This window comes from Pundamilia nyererei, unplaced genomic scaffold (genome assembly GCF_000239375.1).
Source record: "Pundamilia nyererei isolate P.nyererei 1_Seehausen unplaced genomic scaffold, PunNye1.0 scaffold00002, whole genome shotgun sequence".
NCBI classification, from domain to species: domain Eukaryota; kingdom Metazoa; phylum Chordata; class Actinopteri; order Cichliformes; family Cichlidae; genus Pundamilia; species Pundamilia nyererei.
Window position 1 is genome coordinate 1,496,371 of NW_005187403.1, and position 21,412 is coordinate 1,517,782.

The 21,412-nt window shown below is 38.7% G+C and overlaps 2 protein-coding genes across 3 annotated transcripts in view; one reads left to right on the forward strand and one right to left on the reverse strand.

Annotated features, from left to right (window-relative positions):
* LOC102207172 (3-hydroxy-3-methylglutaryl-coenzyme A reductase-like) overlaps nt 1–4,671 on the forward strand; it is a 9,139-nt gene extending 4,468 nt beyond the window's left edge. The window contains exons 13-20 of the mRNA XM_013909547.1: nt 64–222; nt 1,287–1,444; nt 1,529–1,634; nt 1,717–1,887; nt 2,000–2,140; nt 2,288–2,446; nt 2,538–2,686; nt 3,688–4,671. Coding sequence (XP_013765001.1) covers nt 64–222; nt 1,287–1,444; nt 1,529–1,634; nt 1,717–1,887; nt 2,000–2,140; nt 2,288–2,446; nt 2,538–2,686; nt 3,688–3,724 — 1,080 coding nt within the window. The 3' untranslated portion in view covers nt 3,725–4,671. The remainder of the gene's footprint in view (nt 1–63; nt 223–1,286; nt 1,445–1,528; nt 1,635–1,716; nt 1,888–1,999; nt 2,141–2,287; nt 2,447–2,537; nt 2,687–3,687) is intronic.
* A 529-nt stretch (nt 4,672–5,200) lies between these two features.
* The window catches only part of LOC102206503 (collagen type IV alpha-3-binding protein-like), a 20,351-nt gene continuing 4,139 nt past the window's right edge, over nt 5,201–21,412 (reverse strand). Inside the window, exons 3-18 of one of the 2 annotated variants that reach the window (XM_005720088.2) lie at nt 16,608–16,724; nt 16,404–16,469; nt 13,544–13,651; nt 13,221–13,356; nt 12,388–12,471; nt 11,738–11,895; nt 11,558–11,650; nt 11,386–11,472; nt 11,182–11,274; nt 10,046–10,141; nt 9,729–9,861; nt 9,113–9,183; nt 8,846–8,974; nt 8,598–8,727; nt 7,353–7,489; nt 5,201–7,239 (exon numbers count right to left, since the gene is read on the reverse strand). In XM_005720088.2, the coding sequence (XP_005720145.1) occupies nt 7,362–7,489; nt 8,598–8,727; nt 8,846–8,974; nt 9,113–9,183; nt 9,729–9,861; nt 10,046–10,141; nt 11,182–11,274; nt 11,386–11,472; nt 11,558–11,650; nt 11,738–11,895; nt 12,388–12,471; nt 13,221–13,356; nt 13,544–13,651; nt 16,404–16,469; nt 16,608–16,724 (1,629 nt within the window). In that variant the 3' untranslated portion in view covers nt 5,201–7,239; nt 7,353–7,361. Of the gene's footprint in view, nt 7,240–7,352; nt 7,490–8,597; nt 8,728–8,845; nt 8,975–9,112; nt 9,184–9,728; nt 9,862–10,045; nt 10,142–11,181; nt 11,275–11,385; nt 11,473–11,557; nt 11,651–11,737; nt 11,896–12,387; nt 12,472–13,220; nt 13,360–13,543; nt 13,652–16,403; nt 16,470–16,607; nt 16,725–21,412 lie in introns of both variants that reach the window. The other variant, XM_005720087.1, reaches the window with a different exon arrangement.

Genomic DNA, 21,412 nt, shown 5'->3' on the forward strand with positions numbered 1-21,412 from the left:
TGTTCATTTTTTTCTTTACTCTGTTCTTAGTTGTGCTTAGTTTGTGTTGTCTTTGCCTTTTAGGTGATGGGTACTTGCTGTGAGAATGTCATTGGCTACATGCCAGTGCCAGTGGGAGTGGCTGGCCCTCTTCTGTTGGACAAGAAGGAGTTTTATGTTCCTTTGGCCACCACAGAAGGCTGCCTGGTAGCCAGCGCCAACCGAGGATGCAGGGCACTTTTTGTAAGTGTGTCTCGTGTGGAGCCCTGAGGAAAGAGTAACTATCTTTTCAGTAGATGCAAATAAATAAATCTACAGGGTTTGTAGATTCATGGAAAAACTGACAAGTTATAGAATTTGGCAATGGCAGTCAAGAAAGATTAATAATATAGAAGGTTATGTGGTTCAGTTAGCATGGACTTAAAAAACTCTATATGTAGTAAATAATACTTCAGTGTTTGGGCGGAGGAAACATCACTGACCAGAAAGTCATGTGTAAATTTGTGGCGTGCCAGGAATATAATGTCTGATGTCTGGCCACTTGTGAATAAGCCAAAGTGCGAGGGCCTTTAATCTGCGTTCTGTCTAATGACCAGCAGGTGGCAGTGAATCTGATTGCTAAAATAAGTCTAGTTGATCTGTGACCTCAGTAAAGACTTTCCTGAGGAGTTATTAGCTTCAGTTGCAGGTTTCCATTGCAGTCAAAAAAAAAAAGAGATTAAAGCAGTTTATAGGTTGTGGTGTGGCTCTCTTCTGACTGAGTCATTTCAAAACATCAAGGCAGGAATTGTGAAAGCACTCAGCATAAAACTCGATTTTTGATATCAGTGTGGCTATCGTCCATCCTCTATAAATGGTCTCAGCTGATAAGGTGAGTAATTAATTGCTAGGCTTGGGAGTTCAGTTGATGTTGTTTTTACTTAGCGAATCTGTGCATGTGAGTCACTGTGGCAAAACCCTGGAGAGGTGTTGTGCACTTTGCCCTTAATTATTGGGTCTGTGTGATGTCACTACAATGCTCAAGAAAGATGGTTATTTTAAAAACTAACCTAAATCTAAAAACGTAAAGTGTGGTTTGGGTAAAAAACCCCAAACAATTTATGAACCAAAACTAAAATGGTATGGCTCATTGGCAGGTAGTGAAACGGATTTGGACTTTTATCGCCCTCCTATATGCAGCCAGTTTTACAGGATGTAAGGTCATAAAAAAGGTCATCCTCACTGCAATGGAAAATTATTGTATCTAACTCTGGCTGCTGTTATTTCTGTGTGTACTCCCTGCTGACAGTGTTTTCTTTCCTGTCCAGCTGAGTGGGGGTTGCATCAGCCGGATTCTAGCTGACAGCATGACCAGGGGTCCTCTGGTCAGGCTGCCCTCAGCGTGCCGGGCTGCAGAGGTCAAAGTCTGGCTTGAGACCTCGGACGGATTTAGCATGATTAAAGAGGCGTTTGATGAGACCAGCAGGTCAGTGGAAGAGCTATGACTGATTGATGACTGTGGCAAAGTGTTTTTGGTACACAGATGATAACTAGTGAGTATTCTTTGTAGGTTTGCTCGTCTGGAGAAATTGTTGGTGGGCATAGCTGGCAGAAACCTATACATTCGCTTCCAGTCTCAAACAGGCGATGCCATGGGTATGAACATGCTCTCGAAGGTATGAGAAGTCTTCTGTAATTCGGTCTTGTTATTTAAATGTTGACTTCAGTGCTGAGTGCTTCCTGTGTCTTTTTCTTCAGGGCACTGAGCATGCTCTGCATGTACTCCAGCAGCAGCATCCAGACGTAGAGGTGCTTTCGCTCAGTGGCAACTTTTGCACAGACAAGAAGCCTGCCGCAATCAACTGGATTCTGGGCCGAGGCAAGTCTGCTGTATGCGAGGCCACCATTCCTGCTAAAGTTGTGAGAGAGGTAAAAACAATTCAAAGCTGGATCCTGACAGAAATCTAATGACAGCGGCCACAGTTTCTTCCCCTCCAGTTTTTCTGTAGTTTGTAAAAATCACCCTTTAATGTTTCCCCAGGTGCTGAAGAGCAGTACAGCTGCTCTGGTGGACCTGAACATAAACAAGAACTTGGTGGGGTCAGCCATGGCTGGCAGTATAGGTGGCTTCAATGCTCATGCTGCCAACATTGTCGCTGCTATCTACATTGCCTGTGGACAAGTAATAGAACCTAAAATTAACACAAAAAAATAAAATAAATACATTTAAAAAAAGGTTTAAATAGTGAAACATTATGTCTGTGGCATGGTATATGATCCAACAAAAAGACATATTATTAAACAAGTATTTGTTTGTGTTGTGGTTAAGGACCCAGCTCAGACAGTGGGAAGCTCTAACTGCATTACTCAGATGGAGGCTGTCGGTCCAGGTGGGGAGGACCTGTACATCAGTTGCACTATGCCTTCTATAGAGCTCGGCACTGTGGGAGGAGGCACCAACCTGTCGCCACAGCAGGCCTGTCTGCAGGTAGTCTCAACTACATGTAACATAGCTGCCATTTGTTGATACGTTTTTAGGATATTTTTTCTCCTCTAACACAAAACCTCTGTACCTGCAGATGCTTGGTGTTAGCAATCCCAACCAGCCAGGTGACAATGCCCGTCAGCTGGCCCGTGTAGTCTGTGCCACTGTTCTGGCAGGAGAGCTCTCCCTGATGGCTGCTCTCGCTGCAGGACACCTAGTCAAGAGCCACATGACCCACAACAGGTGAGATGTCTCATTCTTTTGGGTTTTTTACAGCGATGCCTGGTCAGATTTGAGAATTTGTGCAGTTTTATTTTCATGTCGTGTGTTTTTTAGGAAAATGAGTTGACATGTCTGTTCTAAGAAGCAAGCATACCATAACCAGCATCTCCTTTCATTATATGGCTTTACTTACCCTGACTGACAGAGAGCAAAGCATTCACACGAAGGTGGTTAACCACAATCCAATTAGTCAAACCAGAGTTTCCCAATACAGCTGTGTGAATGTTATTGTGAAAGGTGTGTTGCTGTCAGCATCTGACCAATCAAAAACGTGGACAGGCTGCCCGTGTAAAGTCAACGGACTCGTCAGTGTCAGAGCTTCATAGTGAAGACTGAGTGATCACAATTGTGTATTCGGCTAAATGAATACGTTGTGTAGTTTTTACAATTAGCCCTCCAGGATAAGTTATCAAAGAAATTCAGTTTACTTATTAGAAGGATATATTTTTGCCTCAAAAGGGTTACAAAGGCCTCACAAATGTGTGCTCCAATCCACAAAGAAATACGAAGCAATTTGACCACAAGTAAAACTTTTTTTAACAAATGCATCCAAACCTGGAAAAAAGGTGATTGTTTACTACACACTCTTAAATTTAACATCACAAATCAGGCAATTTTTTTTTCTTTCAAAAACCTTTTTGTGCATTTAAATGTCTAAAACTACATGTAACATCCCTCTCACTTACAAAACCTTAAATGTGTGTGCACAATCACCTGATATACACAGATCACATGACATGCCACATGAGATTTTGTCATATCTTTAAAGTCTCTTGTTTTCAAATGTAAAATCCAGAGTCTCTACATTTTGTTCCTAAAAAATGTTTTGAAGTCTGGTTTTTCCAAAGTGCATCCAAAATAGCCCATACTTATAATGTATCACCGTTTAAGTTTTCCTTTGTTGATATCTGTTAGTGTTTTATTGTGTCCACTTTGAAATGATCTCTTTTTTTGTCTCTTAGATCGAAAACAAACCTGTGTTCAGAGAATACGGCGTGACACTAACATCGATGGGCCGTCGTGATGCGGTTCTAAAAGCGAACCTGTGGACATCCAGATATCAGAGTGTTAATGAACAGAGCCAACATGTGCTTGCTTTGTTCTATTACCTCACTGGTTTGTGAGCTGAGGCCTTAAGTTTTGGTTGTTAATTTGTGCCATTTTTCTGCATCTAAACTTTGTAATATTGTTTGAGAACCTGTTAATTCTGCTACTGATCTTTGAGAGAAGTGCAAGAGACTGATGGTGTTTAGACAAGTAAAGTCCATCGTGCTGCACAAGTTACAACAAGAGTCCTGTGCCTCTGATGGGTCGCAAAGGATGGATGGGATGTCCGAATGGCTTTTACATGAGCTGAATGAAATGAGATCCTCATGCAGTCATCATCATCATCATTTTTATTTTATTTTTTTGGGACAAATGGATCTTTGCATTTATCAAAAGCTTGCTTGAGAGAGTGTAGTGGGCAGCTTGTGCTCAGGTTCTGAAAGTCAACTTTATGTGCAAATGTGTTTTTACCAGTGTTGTAGGCACCACTACGTAGACATGCTCATCCCTCCCTGAGTCAAGGTGCTACTGTATACTGTGTATACTGTAGATTGCCCGTGGGTGTTGGAATTCTCGCTTCAATGAATGAAGCTGTTGCCAGCAGAAGGATGTGTTTGGTTCAGATTCTGATCAACTACTTCTACAAGTTTTTGAGGAAAATTGGAAGCCATAATAATTAAATAAACCTTTACGGTACACTGTCATCTGTGGAACTGAAGGACTGGGTATAAATTATCACTGACTGCAGGTCCTGCTCATTTTCAGAAAGCAGTGACACTCAGAAGTGCCCTTACATACAGTATGTTTTAGAAATTGAGTCTTGCGCTGCACACTTTAGAATAACCAATTATGAAAAAAGTAAACTTAACTGTCTTATTTAAAAAAATAAATGACACTTTTTTGTTGACAATACAGTGTTTGTCTTTCTTTAACATTAACAAGACTGGAATCAACACTTGGGGCCTTTTCCAGTTAGCAGATGAACAAACTGAGTCAAATACAGGCTTAAGAGAGAGACGAGGCACTTAAAGAAGCCTGACATGAAATCTATTCTTACACAGTAAAGACTGCATTAGACTTCCAGGAGGAGAAAAGAAAAAGCTTTTTAAAAACCTAATATGGGGGTAAAGCTAAGTTATTTTAATAACTGGTGATTCTGTGCACATAGTTTATTCATTTGAAATGAAAAGTAATTTTATGTTCAAATGGGTGCCTTGGCAGTTTGTTTGTTTTTTTTAAATGCAGTGGATGCCCTTCATCATACAACCCCGAAGGGATTTAGTGTCTCCTCCAAGAATCAAATCAGGACTCTTTCACTTGTTAGGCAAATGTGTAACCCACTACATTATGGAGCCAACAGAATTATGTTATACACATACAAAATACAAAAAATGGCAACAAATGACCCCAAACAATACAAACTGGAGGATAAACTTATTTATTCCACTTTAAAAACAGGGCAGAGCCATGTTATCACAGTACATTTATAAGTTGATCCCACAGCATAAGTATAAACAGATTTACAAAAAAAAAAAAATCAAATTACATTCGGATTTGACAAACCTGTATTACAAATGCCTGTTTTAGGTGAATGAGCTTCAGCATGGTGTTGTTACTCTTAGCTGCGTGGCTGAGCATCATTTTATATCGCCAACATTTTTCAGCAAAGAGCTTGAAAAAAATTAAATGCTTTTGAGTGAAGCCTGAAACAGCTGCCAATGACACCACCCCAGAAAAACAAAGAAAAAAAACAAAACACTGTGCTCTCAACAGGTGAAAATGCAACTTAAAAAAAAAGAAGTACCCTGGCAACAATACTGATATCTTAAATTTGAAACTTGTAGGGAAAAGAAATCTTTATCCATCCTGTGTGCTTGACAAAAAGAACTTGGCTTTTAACATTTACATTTTTACATTTACTTAAATGTTTAGCAGTGTATTGCATGAAAACTGTTCCTAGAAAAAAACAAAACAGGGATGCACTTCTTGTGAACCAAAAACCAATATGGCCAACAGCAATGGTTGGTGCCAGCAGTTTGTCTTTTTGGTTATTTATTCCCCTTCTGCCCAGGGAAACAAACAATTATAAAAAGAACCGACCCATTTTAAAGTCATGGATCTCTTCATCACACCGCGTTCTATAACGGGAAAATATCGGCAAATGACGTCACTATATCAGCCAACAAGGCCAATATCAGGAGGTACCGATATTTTGGTGCGTCACAAACTCTACTTAAGCTAAGCAGAGTCTTACTTAACTCTATAGACTTAACAGTCCTGTACATGTACAATCGACATCTTCAGACAGAAAATACATGATACAAAGACATTTTAACCGATTAATTTTGTAACAAATCCCAGAAATACTGACAGAAAAGTTGATGGCTTCTAGTAAAATTAATCCAAATTTGATTCAGAAATCTTTAGAATACTTGTGAAAACATCCTGCCAGCCTTCTGTAACATATCACATGGTTCATTCAAGCTTTAATTAAACATTAACAAGGGGAGCATAGCCATGAGGCACTTCACTAGTGATTTCAAAGGGTGCACTAAGAGCACCCTCTTTATCCAAGTCTGGATCTACAGTTTGCTGGAAAACTAAGGCATTTGGGCTCAAGTTAAAAAAAAAAAAAAAAAAAAAAAAAGCTTTGCAGATCTTCAGCAAAAATGCTAATGTAACTAATTACAATTCATGAAACACTTGAAATATGTTCAAAGACACTCCAACATATTAACAGTGATGTAACTATAAAGCCATACAGGTAACGTACATGATGTCCTGTCCCTCCTTCAGAACCAAAAAGAGGCGTCTTCATCAGAGAGCACAAGTCAGATCAAGTTTTAATGTCATAGGGGTCATGTGTGAATGACAGCCCTCTGGACCTCTGTAACCTTTAGAAAAGATTACAGTTGGCTCAAATCATTTATGTTGTTTTACTAGGAAATGTGAGCAGCTTAAAGGAAAGCTGTAAATGTACGAGTTAGGTATTTGAAAAAATAAACATCAAACCAGAGCTGAATATTTAATTTCAATTATCTAACATTTCTGTTTATTTTTACAACCTTACAGAACATAGATTTATATCATTTGTTCTCTCTAAACAGAGACAACCTGATAGCGTTAAAGATAGCATTAAGTGCTGCTGCAGGGACAAGAACTAACTGGCTCACAGCTGGCCGGGTATCTCTCAAGAGAGACATTTGGAAATCCTTTCTGGGTTACAATCGTTTAAGTCTGAATGACTGCAGGCCATCATTTTCTAAATGAAGTCCCATTTCAGAGATTATATTATTTGAGGTCAACATATTTTTATTTGAATTCAGAAATCAGGAAGGGTGGGAGCCCTTTAACCCCTTTTTGAGGGGAACTTTAATAAATTCTGTTGAGGACAACAGAGCAGCTGACAATTTGCTTACAGTGTGTGCTTAAAGCTTCAGGTGAAGTTCTGGCCTTGCGTTTCAACACTGAAAAAAAATGGAGATGCTTTGTGTTGATTTGTTGCATTTGTATTCAACAAGTATTCAGTGGTAAAAAACACACACACAAAACATTGGAACACTTGTGTGTGATGTCTTGCCTGTGTGCTTCAGAATAAGATGGGTTTGCCGGCAGTTTTTTCCTGGACGTAAGAGGTGAAGCGCTTGAGGAACTTGGGGTACTCCCTCTTAGCCACGGCCCTGAGCACAGAGGCAGGAGCCCAGCCTCCTGGATTCACTGCACACAGACGACAAAGATTATTTCCAGCTTCAAGCATACAGTAAAGAAAGAGCACTGAATCATGGTTAACCCCATTTTCATACATTAAACATTGATATAACCTACCATAATTAGTAAACATATGTAGGTAGCTTTCAATTTAAAGTCACTACGTTTGCATGGCTCTTTGTTTGGGCCCGCTGGCAGAAAGTCTACTTAATGTTAAAGAGGGAAAAATATGAGCCCCAGCAGTAAGATGTTGGCATAAAAATCTGGCACACAACGAGATGTTGAAAAATGAAAAAGGCAGATTGTTGCTCCTCCCTTAGCCACAACTCTGTTCCTGTTAAAAAAGGAGTTCTTCCTTTCTACTATTGCCAAGTGCTCAGCCATGTCCAGAGGCTGTAAAGTAAATGAACAAACTAACAATTTTAAATAGAGCCCGACCTATATGGGATTTTTAATGCAAATACTATATATTTTTTCTTTCAAACAAACCAAACATAAAGCGATTTCCCTCACTTTTACTATGTGCACTTACTGGACTTATTATTTTACTGTACAAGTCATGAATAACTTGTTTACACCACGCCCTTCTCTACTCAGATCAGATGATTGTTGTGTTTGTAGCATTCTAAGCATGTATTGCCAAAAAGGGAAGACACTTTGAAGAGTGATTCTTTCATCTCTTTACTTTTTAAATTTCCATTTATTGGCTGTTTTAAATGAAGGTACCAATCACTTATTTTGGTTAAACTCAAATTCTAACTCAAATGGTGATTTTAAATGTTTGGATGAAAATGCAAAATTCATGGACACCAGATTCATAAAAATGAGACTGTTCATGCCTTTATAAGTGAGCAAACTTAAAGATTTAGCAGGGGATCAAATAATTCAACTGTATCTAATGAAGTTAAAGTTTCTGGAGATAACACCACTGAAAAGGACTGAACAATCTCTCGCGGCAGCGATGCGCAACCACAAACCAGTCTCCCCCTAATGATTGAATTGTGTTAAAAAATAATAACCAAAAAGACAGAAAGACAACAACAACAGTAACCCACTAAACAACCTAAACAGCACCCTGACTGCTAACATCAGCTGTGGCTAAAACAGTGACACACACCATTGGCGACATAGGTGATTTTACAAAGGATGTTGTCCCTGCTGATCTCTTTATCTCCGTCTGGTGGACTGACGAGTGTCTGGCAGATCATGGCAATGTTGATTTTGGCACGCACACACCTGCTGGTTGGCTGTGGAAAGCGGTACGATAGAGAATGAACAAATGTGTCAGCATTACACATTTATTTTATTTTATTTTTTTAAAAAGAAGAAGCTCTGTGTCAGATTTCAGGAGGCTTGACTGCTCACCAGTGCATTTTCATGATCCACAGAGAAATTACAGACCAGCCAGGTGTCTGGATCATTCTCATTGCTGGCCATAATTTTCCTCATGGCAGAAAGGTATAACACATCCCTCTGAGAGGCAGGCCACACCCGCTGCAACACAAATTCTTTCTTGTTGTTTCAGATGTGATAAGAATGATTCATGCTCTAATCAATGGTGAGGTATTTAAGTAGCTTAAAACAGTGTACTTCACTGCATACAGTGTTTGATACTCAGCTTGTAGCTCTCACCTTGTGTGTTTGATATACAATAACTGCATTTTCCGACAGCGTCTCCACAACATTAAAGTTTTCAATGGTAGCTAAAGGAAGCAAAAAAAATAAATAAATAAAATAAAATAGCAGTATTACATCAAACCCATTAAATATAACATTTATAAGAGGGTTTATTATACTCGTTTCCACCTCCACAGTCTACTGGACTAGTGTTGCACAATTCAGTTTAAAATAAGGATTATTTATCTCATACTGAGCTCTGGCGCAGCCCTCAAGTTCAGCCTCAATCTCAAACAAATCATTTTCTCTCCCCCTTCCCTTTCAACCAGCTTTCTTTTGATTGGCTGCTTCTTGTAAACTGGGATCCTCTTTTCCTTGTAATATGGCGGTGTTTGTCACTGCTGATAGTGTAATGCTTCTGATACACCCACCAAATAAGAAAACACAGACCACTTAAGCACACATATCTCATATCCACTCTCTTTGTAATCACAGATCAAAGAGTATATAAAAAAATAAATAAATATGAAAGTGAACATTTAGAGTTCACTTTCATATTTACAACACACCACTACAACAGCAACAATTGTCTGAAATTAGACTTGAATTGATTTTAAGTTCACAGACTTACTCTCCCAGTCACTGCGGTAGGCAGTGTCCCAAAAGTAGTGGCACACCTCATGACCAGTCACCCCCTTTACTGAATGAGTGGCCTTCAGCGGATCCAGTACAATCCCATTTTCTTCTACCTCTCTCCTGTATACCTGGATACATAAGGCACATTTATGTGAAATCACTTTTTCTTATATAACGAGGCTTAAACACATGTCATCCAATAAACTGGTTTAGATAAATGTTACGTTAAGAACAAATTCAGTTTACAATAACCTTTTCAAAATAAGTTAACGCGCATGCGAGCACCATTTTACATTCAGATCTTCCTCATACCTTCATTTCACCTTCTTCAACGACCAGCTGCCAGTTGGCGTCTCCACCAACATCCTGCAAGGAGTAGGTCATGTGACTCTGCACCATCTCCTCCACCTACAACACAAAGCCAGGAGCAAAAAGAAAAGATGATACTGATCAGTTTGAAAAGATTGAGAGTAAATATATGGCTAATAAAAACCGAATGTGGACAAAAACTTAAAACCATGTCTTAAAAGACAAAATATTAACTTCCTACTTTTAGAACATTTATCAACATTGGAAATAATTCATTATCATTAATATGAATAGAAACTGATTACAGCTGTACAGTGCCTTCATTCAGTCTGCAAAAACATCGACTGACTTGGGTATTGTTCAGGAAGGAGTAGCTTTTTTTTTAACAATATGTGAGGGGCTACCACAACAAGTTCACCAATTATTATTAAAGGTCACTCTCAGATTCTGCCCACCATGATTTTCTTCCAACAGGAAGGGACCCAACCTCTAGAAATGCTATGTAACATTCACTAAATGTGCTCTGGTTCTCAAAAAGGTTCCAGAACAGCACCCTGTTAGTGGAAATGAAGAAAAGTGTCCTGAAACCACAAAACTGCCTTATTGATGATCGATGTTTGTAACAGGAAAACCCACACAGCCCATTTACCAGTTTCCATCCGTTCTTCAGAGGATGATTAGTTGATTTGCCTGCTGCACTAAAGAGCACAGGCTTGTTTTTCCTTTGTGTCATTTCTCTAGTAGTAATGCTGGATTGCCTACATCTACAAATCAGGCACACCTTAGCAAAATGAAGGAAATTAAATTGAAAAGTCAAACGAGAAATGTGAACAAAAGTTAATCGAACCTCTAAATGCTAAAGATGATAGAATCTGGAAGTTTTTTTTAAATTCACAGAATTTCTTTCACAAAAGATTAAGAGCCCATTTGCGCTTTCTCTGCGTACTACCAAGTCTTACATTGGACACAAATAAAAATCAGAGCTTGCATTTCATGCTGCTAGTAAATCCTCAGTAAATGCAAATGCCTGTTCAAGAAGTGGGCATCTGTATTTACTGAGGATTCGACAATCTATCATGGCAAACAATGAGTCCACAGATGACGACAAGTAATAGCATCTGAGTGAAGGGTTTAACAACCTTGTTGGAGAATCTGTGTGTGCCGGAGCTTGAATAGGCATCTCCAAGAGAAACGGCGTCAGATCTCTGTATTCTTGTCTTCTCAGTTTGAGACTAAACACAAACAGAAACAGGTGTTTTTAATCACAGACCTGACAGTGTTTAAGTGTATAATTAGTGTATCTAAATAGTTGATGGTACACTGTACTCTGATATTTAGATTACCTGTTCTTCTATTTTGTCCTGTCTGTCAAGAGCAGCTTCCACTGCATCAAAAAATTCATCCTCATTGATGAGGCTGTTTGGACCTTCCTGCCAGTAGAATGAGAACATTAACTGAAAGGCTCTCCTATAAGCCATTATTAATATTGTACTGTGAATGAAATTTACACATTACCTCATAATCTGGACCTCCAAAGTGAGACTTTTTCTTCAACTCATTGAGGGCTGATTTGTAGCTTTCCTCTATTCTTCTTCTCTTTTCCATCTCCTACACACAGAAAATAAGCCTAAATTTGAAGAAGCAAGAATTGTAGATGAAACTCATCTGGACACTGTTGAGCCAGAGATTACAAACCTTATCCAGTCTCTTTTGCCAGCTGTCCTCTCTCTTCACCATCAGGTCGATGCAGTGGGATAGAGTGGCTAAGATTCCAGCTGTTGTAGCCTTGAATGTAATGGCCTCTCCCTTAAAATCTATGCCATTGATTTCTTTGGGATTCAAGGACTGGAACGCTGCAAATCAGAGGAGCAGAGGAAGTACAGTAAATGCTATGAAAAATAAACATAATTTTTAAGGCTTTATCGCTTTGCCCCTTAAAAAGTTGAGAGTAAATGTAACTATTTTGCAAGCTTTAGACTTCCTAAAGCCTCTTCTTACTAGAGGTTTCACAATACATGGGCTCAATTAAAGCAGAGATGACCATACTAAAGCTTTCCTTTCTCAGTGACATCATACAGATCTGAAAGTAGAAACTTACAACTCACAACCTGCAGCATGCTGGCTATTGGTCTCTGGCTGCTATTACCCTTTCTCAGAGCTTTCTTATATGCAAGTTAACAGCTTTTGGTACAAGTTCTTTTTTAATATTTTAACAAATAACTTTGATAACTCTAAATGACATGTGATATCACAACCTGATATTAGGTATTTTTTCAGTGATCTAGACAGAAATACATATAAAAACAAGTTCACAGGCTCTCTGAAAGAGTGCCCGCAATACTCACATTTTTCTTTGCTGCCATTATTGTTGTGCAGAAACTCTCCATCTGTGCGGGTGTTGGGAAAGTCATCCTCATCATCTTCCACAACTGGGGAAAAAACATAAGAAAGGTTCAGAGGAAACACAAGAAAACCAAACAGATTTGTGTTGCTACAGGCAAGTCTTTTCTTTCAGGACCCTGTGAGGGCTACAGAACAGGAAAGCACCTAGTGGCCCATTTGCAACTTAAGCTGCAGCACAGATAAAATCAGACTGACAGATCGCTGCTGTGCTACACAACATGACAATGGTCCGGTTTCATCTTCAGAATGAAAACAGGGTGAGAGAGGCAAAGAGGCGCAGAGAGGGAGGTGAGGAGAACAAAAGCAGAGCTTTATTCACTGCGGTCAACGACAGTGCCCAGTGCAGGCTGCCGTGAACAAATGTTCAGCCAGCCAAGACAGTATGAGGGGTGGGTGAGTCACAGCACATAAACACATTCCTTACCAGACCCAGCCCAAGTTTCTCCTAAGCAAATATTTATCATCAGTTCTAGGTAAACTATGAATGCTAAAGTTTGGGTAAAATGAAGGGAATACATTCAAGGGAAAAAAAAACTGAAATCCTCATTTTTGAGAAGCTGAAAACGAAAATGTTTGTTTTGTTTTTTGTTTTGCCTGAAATGATCAACTATTTAAATCCAGCTACATAAAAAGAAAGTTGATTTAAAAAGTTTAAAACGCTCTGACAAAGTGGATTTTTTTTTTCTCTTTCAAATGTTAAAAAGACAAAATATATATCCAAACTGGATCACCAAAACAATGGTTTTGTAGGTGTGTGGGTGGCTGTGGTTCTTACTTTTATCCCTCTGCAGTTCATCCTTTGACACAGCATCTGCACAGCTATCAAAGTATTTCTGGAGTGTGTCCACCTGCCTGCACAAGATATCTCTGAACGTCTCCATCTCGGCCAGCTTCTCTCTCAGGCTGTGACCCTTCTGAAGAAACAACAGATTTAGCTATAAACCTTAGTTTACATTATCAACATGCAACCAGACAAAAATGATCAGCCTGTGCATCTACAACTATCCAAACATCACAAATAGAGCCCTCATGTGTACAGATCCAAGACTGTACCCACTGACTTCCTCAGCTCGAGTAAACAGTACCAGGAAAACTCACCTTGAAGGAAGATGTGGAGGTGGCAGAGTAGCCACTGGTGGCTGAGGTGAGAGACAGCATGGAGCCATGTCTCCGCAGACTGGACTCAGAGCCATAACCAGAATCAGCCTGCAAAAATAAATACAGCAAACTGTAAACAATTTAGTTTGTTACAACACCTTTGAAAATGGATTGTAATTATTTAATAGGAGAGCTGTAAAGCAAAGCAACTATATTCCAGGAGGACAAAAAAAAGACCGAAAACAAACAAACAAATACATCAGACACATACAGAAAACAACAGTTAATTATAAAAGACTAAAAAAAATCTGTAAAAATAAATAAATAAATAAACTATATTGTACTAATGTGGTGTTTTCAGTGGGAGAAACGTTTCATGACTCATCTGTTTCTGTTTAGTCTCAAGTCATCCAAGTGACTTCTTCAACAACATGTTTCTCCCACTGAAAATACTACGTCCAGATGAACAGAATCAACTTTTTAGGATATGAGCATAAAGCTTGGGAATTATGTGTAAATACACTGATCAGTTTGACACTTAAGCCATGTTTAATATGAGCATATTGCAACACTAATAGGTCCCCTTTAAGCAAAATCAGAGACACTAACCAAGTTCTTTATAAAAACAAATATGTATCTTTTTAGTTTTTTCCTTATAAAGCATTCAGATGTAGTCACCATTAGTCCTACTATTCTATGACAACAATTTTAATAAAAATTAAAATTGTTGTCAATTTTTTAATAAAAATTGTTGTCATCCTTTGAAAAACAACATACAGTAAGTAAACACTGAAATTCTTTTCACATTACATTCAAGCAGGTACAACAATTTTTCAGACACCGTGACAACAGCAGCACGTGACAAGGTTTTAGTGACCATGACAGCACAACTGAAATATCAGCTGGCTTCCTGTAAGCCAGGCTGGTTCAATTTGCCTCTTACATAATAGACTGGCCCTCAAAATAGACAGTAATGACAACACAGAGAAAAGGTTCAGCTGCACTGACGAGAAACAAGAGCTGCAGTACCTGTCCCTTTAAAAGATAGTTTCAAGTTGAGCCAGCAGAGGGCATGAAACGTAAACGCACATGACAGGCACAGGAGCTTGGGGTTACTGTCGGTCAGTGACCAGAAGTAGCTCTGCCTGTGTTCAGATGGATTTCTGTCACTGCTGCTTGCCCTTTGGCCAACATTCTGCTGCCCCACTGACTTAACCAGTACAAATGGCCCTTGCTAAATGTTTATATAAAGACATTTTAACCTGTTTGATGACAAAAAAGTAACTATCCAAGCAAGTAGAGGGTTTCTATCCATGGCAGGATAAAAATCTGAAAATACAAATTAACACAGTATAAAGTATCAGATGTTGGATGCCTTGTCAATAAGACCCACACACATGCACAGGTCATTAGGTTGCATGCTGCAGGGTAAATAATAGGTGTACAAATATTTAGTGTGCCTGGTGATTACAGCCCCACTGAATACATATAAACATGCTCTTTGGAAAAAAGAAGATGCAACATCTGGTCCTCATAGAAAGCCTTCTGCCTGAGCAGAAACAGACTTTATCATTTTCTAATAATGAATAAGTATAATAAAATAATTGTATAAGGCAGACACAATATATTAGATTACAGTACGTTAGGCCATATATCTGAACATACAGAACTTAAAACAAACATAGTTTATCTAAACACTGACAGTATCCTAGGAACAAGAGTTGCTTCATTTTAGGATGTGTCACTTTTTCAAAGTGTAAGATGACTGATCCCTGAGCTTGTAGTGTGTTGTGTCTCCCTGGAGACGCTGGTTGCTAAGTGCTGTGAGTAATGTAGTTTAGACAGGGAAGCGGGGCCTTCTAAGAAGAAGGGTTTTAGGCAATGACTCATTGTGGGTGGGAAGGCCGGGTATGCTTGTATATGCTGAAGATTCATTCTTTGTTATTCTTTGTCTGAGTCACTGGTGCTTAGATGATCGAAGACGGGGAGGAGGAGGGTAACGAGCGGGGATTTCCTAAAATCAAGTACCATGTGTGAGCAGCATGTGTGTAAGCAGAGAGGCAGGAGGCGTGGTAAAGGAATATTGCATTTGAAATGAGTGTAGCAGGGCCCCTTTAAATAGTCACACACAAAATCTCTATTTAAAAATTAGTTTGTGTGATTTCTTGCCTTTTTTAAACACAGGCATAAATGCTAAATCACACATGCCACAAAGAATTATCTTTGTGGCAAAAAATGCAAAACATATTCACACATGTGACATACATTGAGTAATATGGATGTACATGCATAAACATAAGAGTGTCCTCAAAGCCACTACTGTCTTTTATCCATGGAATAAATATGCTGGCTGCCACTGTTGCTCTCCATGCACTAAAACATGTAAATGACAAACTTCTACTCTAAAAGTGTATAAATTCACTCTGCCACTGATGCCAAAGCAAAAAAAAAAAAAAAAAAAAAAAAAAAAAAAAATACAGATTGCATAGTCATGGGTTATCTGAGATATCTGGGTAATGTCAACAGAAATAATTTAAACAAATCTTAGTTGTGCTCTTCAAACAGCTTCCTCAGCAAGTTACGTATGTGTTCAGTGTCTGTGTTTGAAAAAGGATCTTGCTAAGCCTCAGCTAACTCCAGTGTTAGAATAACCGAGCTATGTATACCTACTTTGTTAAAAAGCCCTTACGCACCAGTAGAGAACCGTCTAGGATTAAAGTGCCCACACAGAGTACACAATTATGGATAAAAATAAATAAATATGAATTTGTGCAAACAGAAACACGTGCTGTAACACTACTGTGCTACAGACAAATGCACAAGAGCTCCTACACTCCTTTGGTCTTGCCAACAAACGCACCAGTGGTGGAGGGATGATTATTCTTCCCTGGACTCCTCCCTTCTCTCTCCTCCCTTCTCTGATGCTCTAAGAAATACATACAAGCACACACACAAGCAAACAATAAACACACACTTACAAATCTCTGAATGAGATGACATCTCTAAATATGACAAGATCTCTTTTGATAACACCAGTTCATGGTCTGCTGTATTAAAGACTTACCTTGTGCAGTTCAATCGATTCAATCCACTGGTGTCTGTGCTCGGGGTCCTGAGCTCTGAGGTACCACACACTGTCGTTTACACTCATATCCAGCCGGCACTCGTCAAATTCATGAGGCTGAAAAAAATATATACACACAGAAAAAGAATATAGGACAAAAACTAGGTTAATCAGTGTGTGAGATTCTGGTAAATGAGGCCAGCTATGGGAACCAAGCTGACTTGATATCTGTAGTGATATAGCCATAAAATTCAGAATTTGCTTTCATGTTCTTTTCAATCCAACAGGAAAACCAGCTGACTTTCCTGTTTAGGAGAGCACAGCAAGGCATATGTGAGGGGTGGTCACCCATGAAAGTAGCTATTAAAAAGACAGTCCAAAAGCAAACTGCTGTCCCTTGTATGTTACATGGTGGGCAGCAATCTGTTCCTGCTTTTCCTTTAATAATAGCCTGTCTTTAGTTTAGACCAATCTATATATCACAAAGTGATGGAAGACAAAGAAGAGTGCATGACAGGCACAGAAGTCTCAATTTTAAAATGGTGTATTACAGGTGGAGCAGTGGCAGATAACTTGTAAAGCATTTTTGCACAATGGAGCACACTCCTAATAGCTCTCCAGTATACTGTCAGAACTGCAAATCCACTGTGTTGGTGTTGCATGCAACCAGACTTTGTGTGACAGTAATGGAAGAGGTAATGATGGCATTTACGTATGTAGCATCAGACCTTGTGAAAAGACACTTCTGCAGTTAAGTCCCAAAGCTAAACTGCTTTCAACGTCTAATCGCAAAGGGTAGTATGAGTAAAAGCCTGGCTTGTTCAAAGAATCACAGATAGAGGTTAGAGGGCACAGAGAAATGAAAATTCTTAATGAACAGAAATGCAGTTTAATAGAAGGAAAGAAAAAAAAATCTCTACTTTCGTATGCTCGCCACAATAAATAAACACATCTGTAACCTGTATTTATTGTGTTTGCAATAAATATAACAAATTTAGTCCTTTATAATGGAGGGCTATAAGGGGATCCAACACTGCAAAGACTTCATTGCCATGATTTTATTTCCAGGGAGAAAAAGTGACTGAAGTTAACAGTTTTAGTGTTTAATTAATGCAATTATCGATTTCCTGGGTTACTGAATCAATATAAACTTGTGAGGGCAAACATTGTAATTTTACTTAATTGATTATTCCAATCTATGAACCTCCATTTAATCTATAACACATTAACACTACTATAAAGTATTTTTTAAATTCTGTGAACCAAGCTACATAGAGCTACTTACGAGCAATTATGAGCTCACTGTCTAATACAAGGATGAGCAATTTATTTATTTTTTTGAAATAGTTCATACTAAGGTAAAGTAAGCAAAGGGCAACACACTGGGACATATGAGTTGAAACATGTCGTCACAATGAAGAGATTACTTAAATAAAACGATTACATGGTGCATCAACTTCTAAAGTAGTTTATATCGGACTGATTGTCAAATATGTACCACTGCACACGTCATGAATGAAACTTAGTGTGCATACACTTATGTTATAAATGTGAACTCAAGGCAGACAGTTTCATTTGTTACCAAAGAGCAGTCAAATATTTCCCAGTGAAAAAAAAAAAATCAAACTTCGTTTGTCTTGATAGACTCAACCCTAATACAGCTCTGCATCAACACGTTCCTAGAATATTAATGTCCCGGGACAATCTAAGACTGGCAGTCTGGCATGTTGTGCGATACTGAAACATACAGTCCAAGGGACAGATGAACTGGATAGAATTCCTTTATTGTCCCTCTTCACAGTAAAACAAGATTTAATGTGCAACCTCTCCGTTAAAAATAACCAAAGACGGATTGATTTGTTGAAATCACCATTAACATGATTTTTGGTCTGTGGATTTCATTTTTATTTGATATTATCACATAGCACCCCAGTCTAAGACAGTCTACTGGCCATACTTTGCTCTTGTGTGATCTAATACGCTTCGAGATGGCTTGAGCTTAACTGCAGAATGCTTGAGTCCATTGGCAGAGTAAGAAATGGCCCACTACAGGGAATTTAAGTAGATTTCATTGGAAGAGTGTGGTTTGACTATATTGCCTGGCATCTGGGCAGCACTGGGGCCAAGAGCAGATGCTCAATGTCAATACCACAGCATCTGAGTGAATACTGAATGCCCTCCTAATCAAACGCTCATTTAGGAGTTACCAGCAGCACTTACATAAAACCAACAGCCGTCACAGAGACACATGTGAAGAGGAAACAAATGCAAGGAAGGAAGTAAGCATGTGGCATCCTTGACCCTGTATCAGTTAAAAGAAACAAAGGACTGAATTCAAACCTACAGAAATCACAAGTAGCTGTTGTCTTTGCATTTTTCATATATCTAAATGAGGGAGATTAACCTCCATATAAGCAATGACCACTCTTTTTGAGAAAAATCACTTGTTAAAAGCTCCCCCACTACTACAAATATTGCTTATCTACTACAACTATACTATACTAAAACTATGGAAACACACATGAGAGAGCTGGTTGCAGTCATGCACAAAACTTGGAAGTGTATAAATCTGGATTCTGGTGACATCTGGTTGCTGGATGTTGGCCTACTAACAGATAATCATGGCAAATAGGAACCTGCACCAAGTCTGAGAAGTTACTTGGATCCAAGGGAAACAAAAAAAAACCAATTCCATTTCTGACATGCTCTTTCACAAGATGACATGGCATGCTGACAACAAACACAGCCACAGTCGCATGAGAAAGGCAAGCAGACTAAAAAAAACAATTAAATAAAAGTGCATGGATTGTTTATTCTGTGTCAGTTTATTTGTGCAGTTTGATGAATTAACTATCAAAGTGAATATGAAGGCCTAGTGAATACATGTTGTCCAGAGTCCATTACCTTATTAGTCCCCTGTGACCATGGACAGAACAAACAGGCATTAAACAAAGGGATGGATATTTTAGATGTGACTGCAGTAAAGCTCTGAAGGTCCCCTGACAAATCGATACTTTTTTTTTACATCTTCAAAGGCCAATATCTAATAAAGGTTGGATCAAACATGCAGTTCTCTTTGCCTCATAATGTTACTTTCACTATTTAACCTAGATATTTAGAAATCTATCTGGGAAAAATAGCAGATTGTGACCATTAGTGATGCCTTTAAGAGGGAGTGTTAGTGAGTGATTATTTCAGCGATTCTTTTGATTCTTTTTATTCAGGGTATTGTGCCTCCTTGCCTGTGTTTGCTGCCAAAGGCCTCTGGCAGCATCCCCCACAATCCCTGCCTTTATGTGAATTGCTACTGTACTTTATAATTCACACACCTATCTCTAGCTATAGATATCCATCCATCCATCCATCCATCTATGTGTGTGTGTGTGTGTGTGTGTGTGTGTGTGTGTGTGTGTGTGTGTGTATGTATTAGTATCAGAGACTATTATACAAGTGGCTGTGTCTATGAATCTTATTTGTTTGGTAGTTTTCCACCCAGCACGGTAGATAAATAACTACATTTTATGAACTTATTTACAGCTAAAATATTTATGGTTTGGTCATGAAAATGATGAGGCAAAACAGCCCCACCCTGTCTCTATTCTCTTATAAATATAAACTTCCCACAAAGCACCAAAAAGCATCCCCTTCTGTCCTCTCCCATCTAACCTCTTTTTAGCTTGTGTACGTGTCTGCAGTCACAATCTCCCGAACTGCATGAATAGGAGTACAAGAAAAGAAGTCACAACAATTCAGTAGAAGAAAAAAAAAAGAAGAAGGAGGGAGTGAAACCACAGTAAACCCTGAAACACCCTACTAAACTTTGAAAGAGCTAAATGTAATCTAAACAATATATTAATTCTCCACCTAAATGAACTTCAGAAATATAACAACACAATATAACAATATAATATGTTCTTATTCCTTCAACACTGAACTAAGACCAAGTGCCAGGAACATTTTTCTGCATCTGTCTGGGACCAAAACAGGATTCACTTACAGTCATAGTAGAGGAAGCATTGACTCACCAAGTGGTCAAAGGGAAAAGGAAAGCTAAATCAGCAAGAGTCAATGATGCCATGAACATTTTCTTAGTTACTTACACAATAAGGCACATGTTTCTTCACTGTCATCATGACCCACAGAGTGAAGGAAGTCACACACTATCAGGAAGAGACACACTTGCTGGCTAAAGGCACCTTGCAAAGCTTCACTGGCATTGGTCTATTTAACTTCTTCTCTTTCTCCAACTCTTTCAAGTGGTTCATTGTGACATAAATACCATTGCAGAAAGACCCAGGATGTCACCATCCATTTTTGCATTTACCTCATACAGACAAAAACATCTACTGCTCACCAGTTCCAGTGAGACATTCTAAGTAGGCCAGTGTGCTCATTAACTGACCATGGAGCTAAAAATGGCAATGGTCATGTCAGCCTTTGTAGATACACTTATCCTACAATCACAGTATAACCACAACTTGGAACAACATGACAAAACAGTTCAGGACCAAGTCAACAAACAGAAAACAGACCGACTCAGAAATAAATCTTGAGCTAATAAAAGTTAGCAGGTGATTAAAGGATAATAGAAGTTCCTTATCAATTCCACACTTTCCACACAATACTTTAATATCAGAGATTTAACTGTAAGCCTTTATCAGTTTCACTGCTTGAGAATTTCTCATAGTCAAAGCATTTATAACAAACTATCATTTATACACCACCAAAGAATCAATGCCAACACTACGAATGAGCTGATGAGTTATTGGAGGAGTCTTGTTTGGTTTACCCAAAACTTAATATTG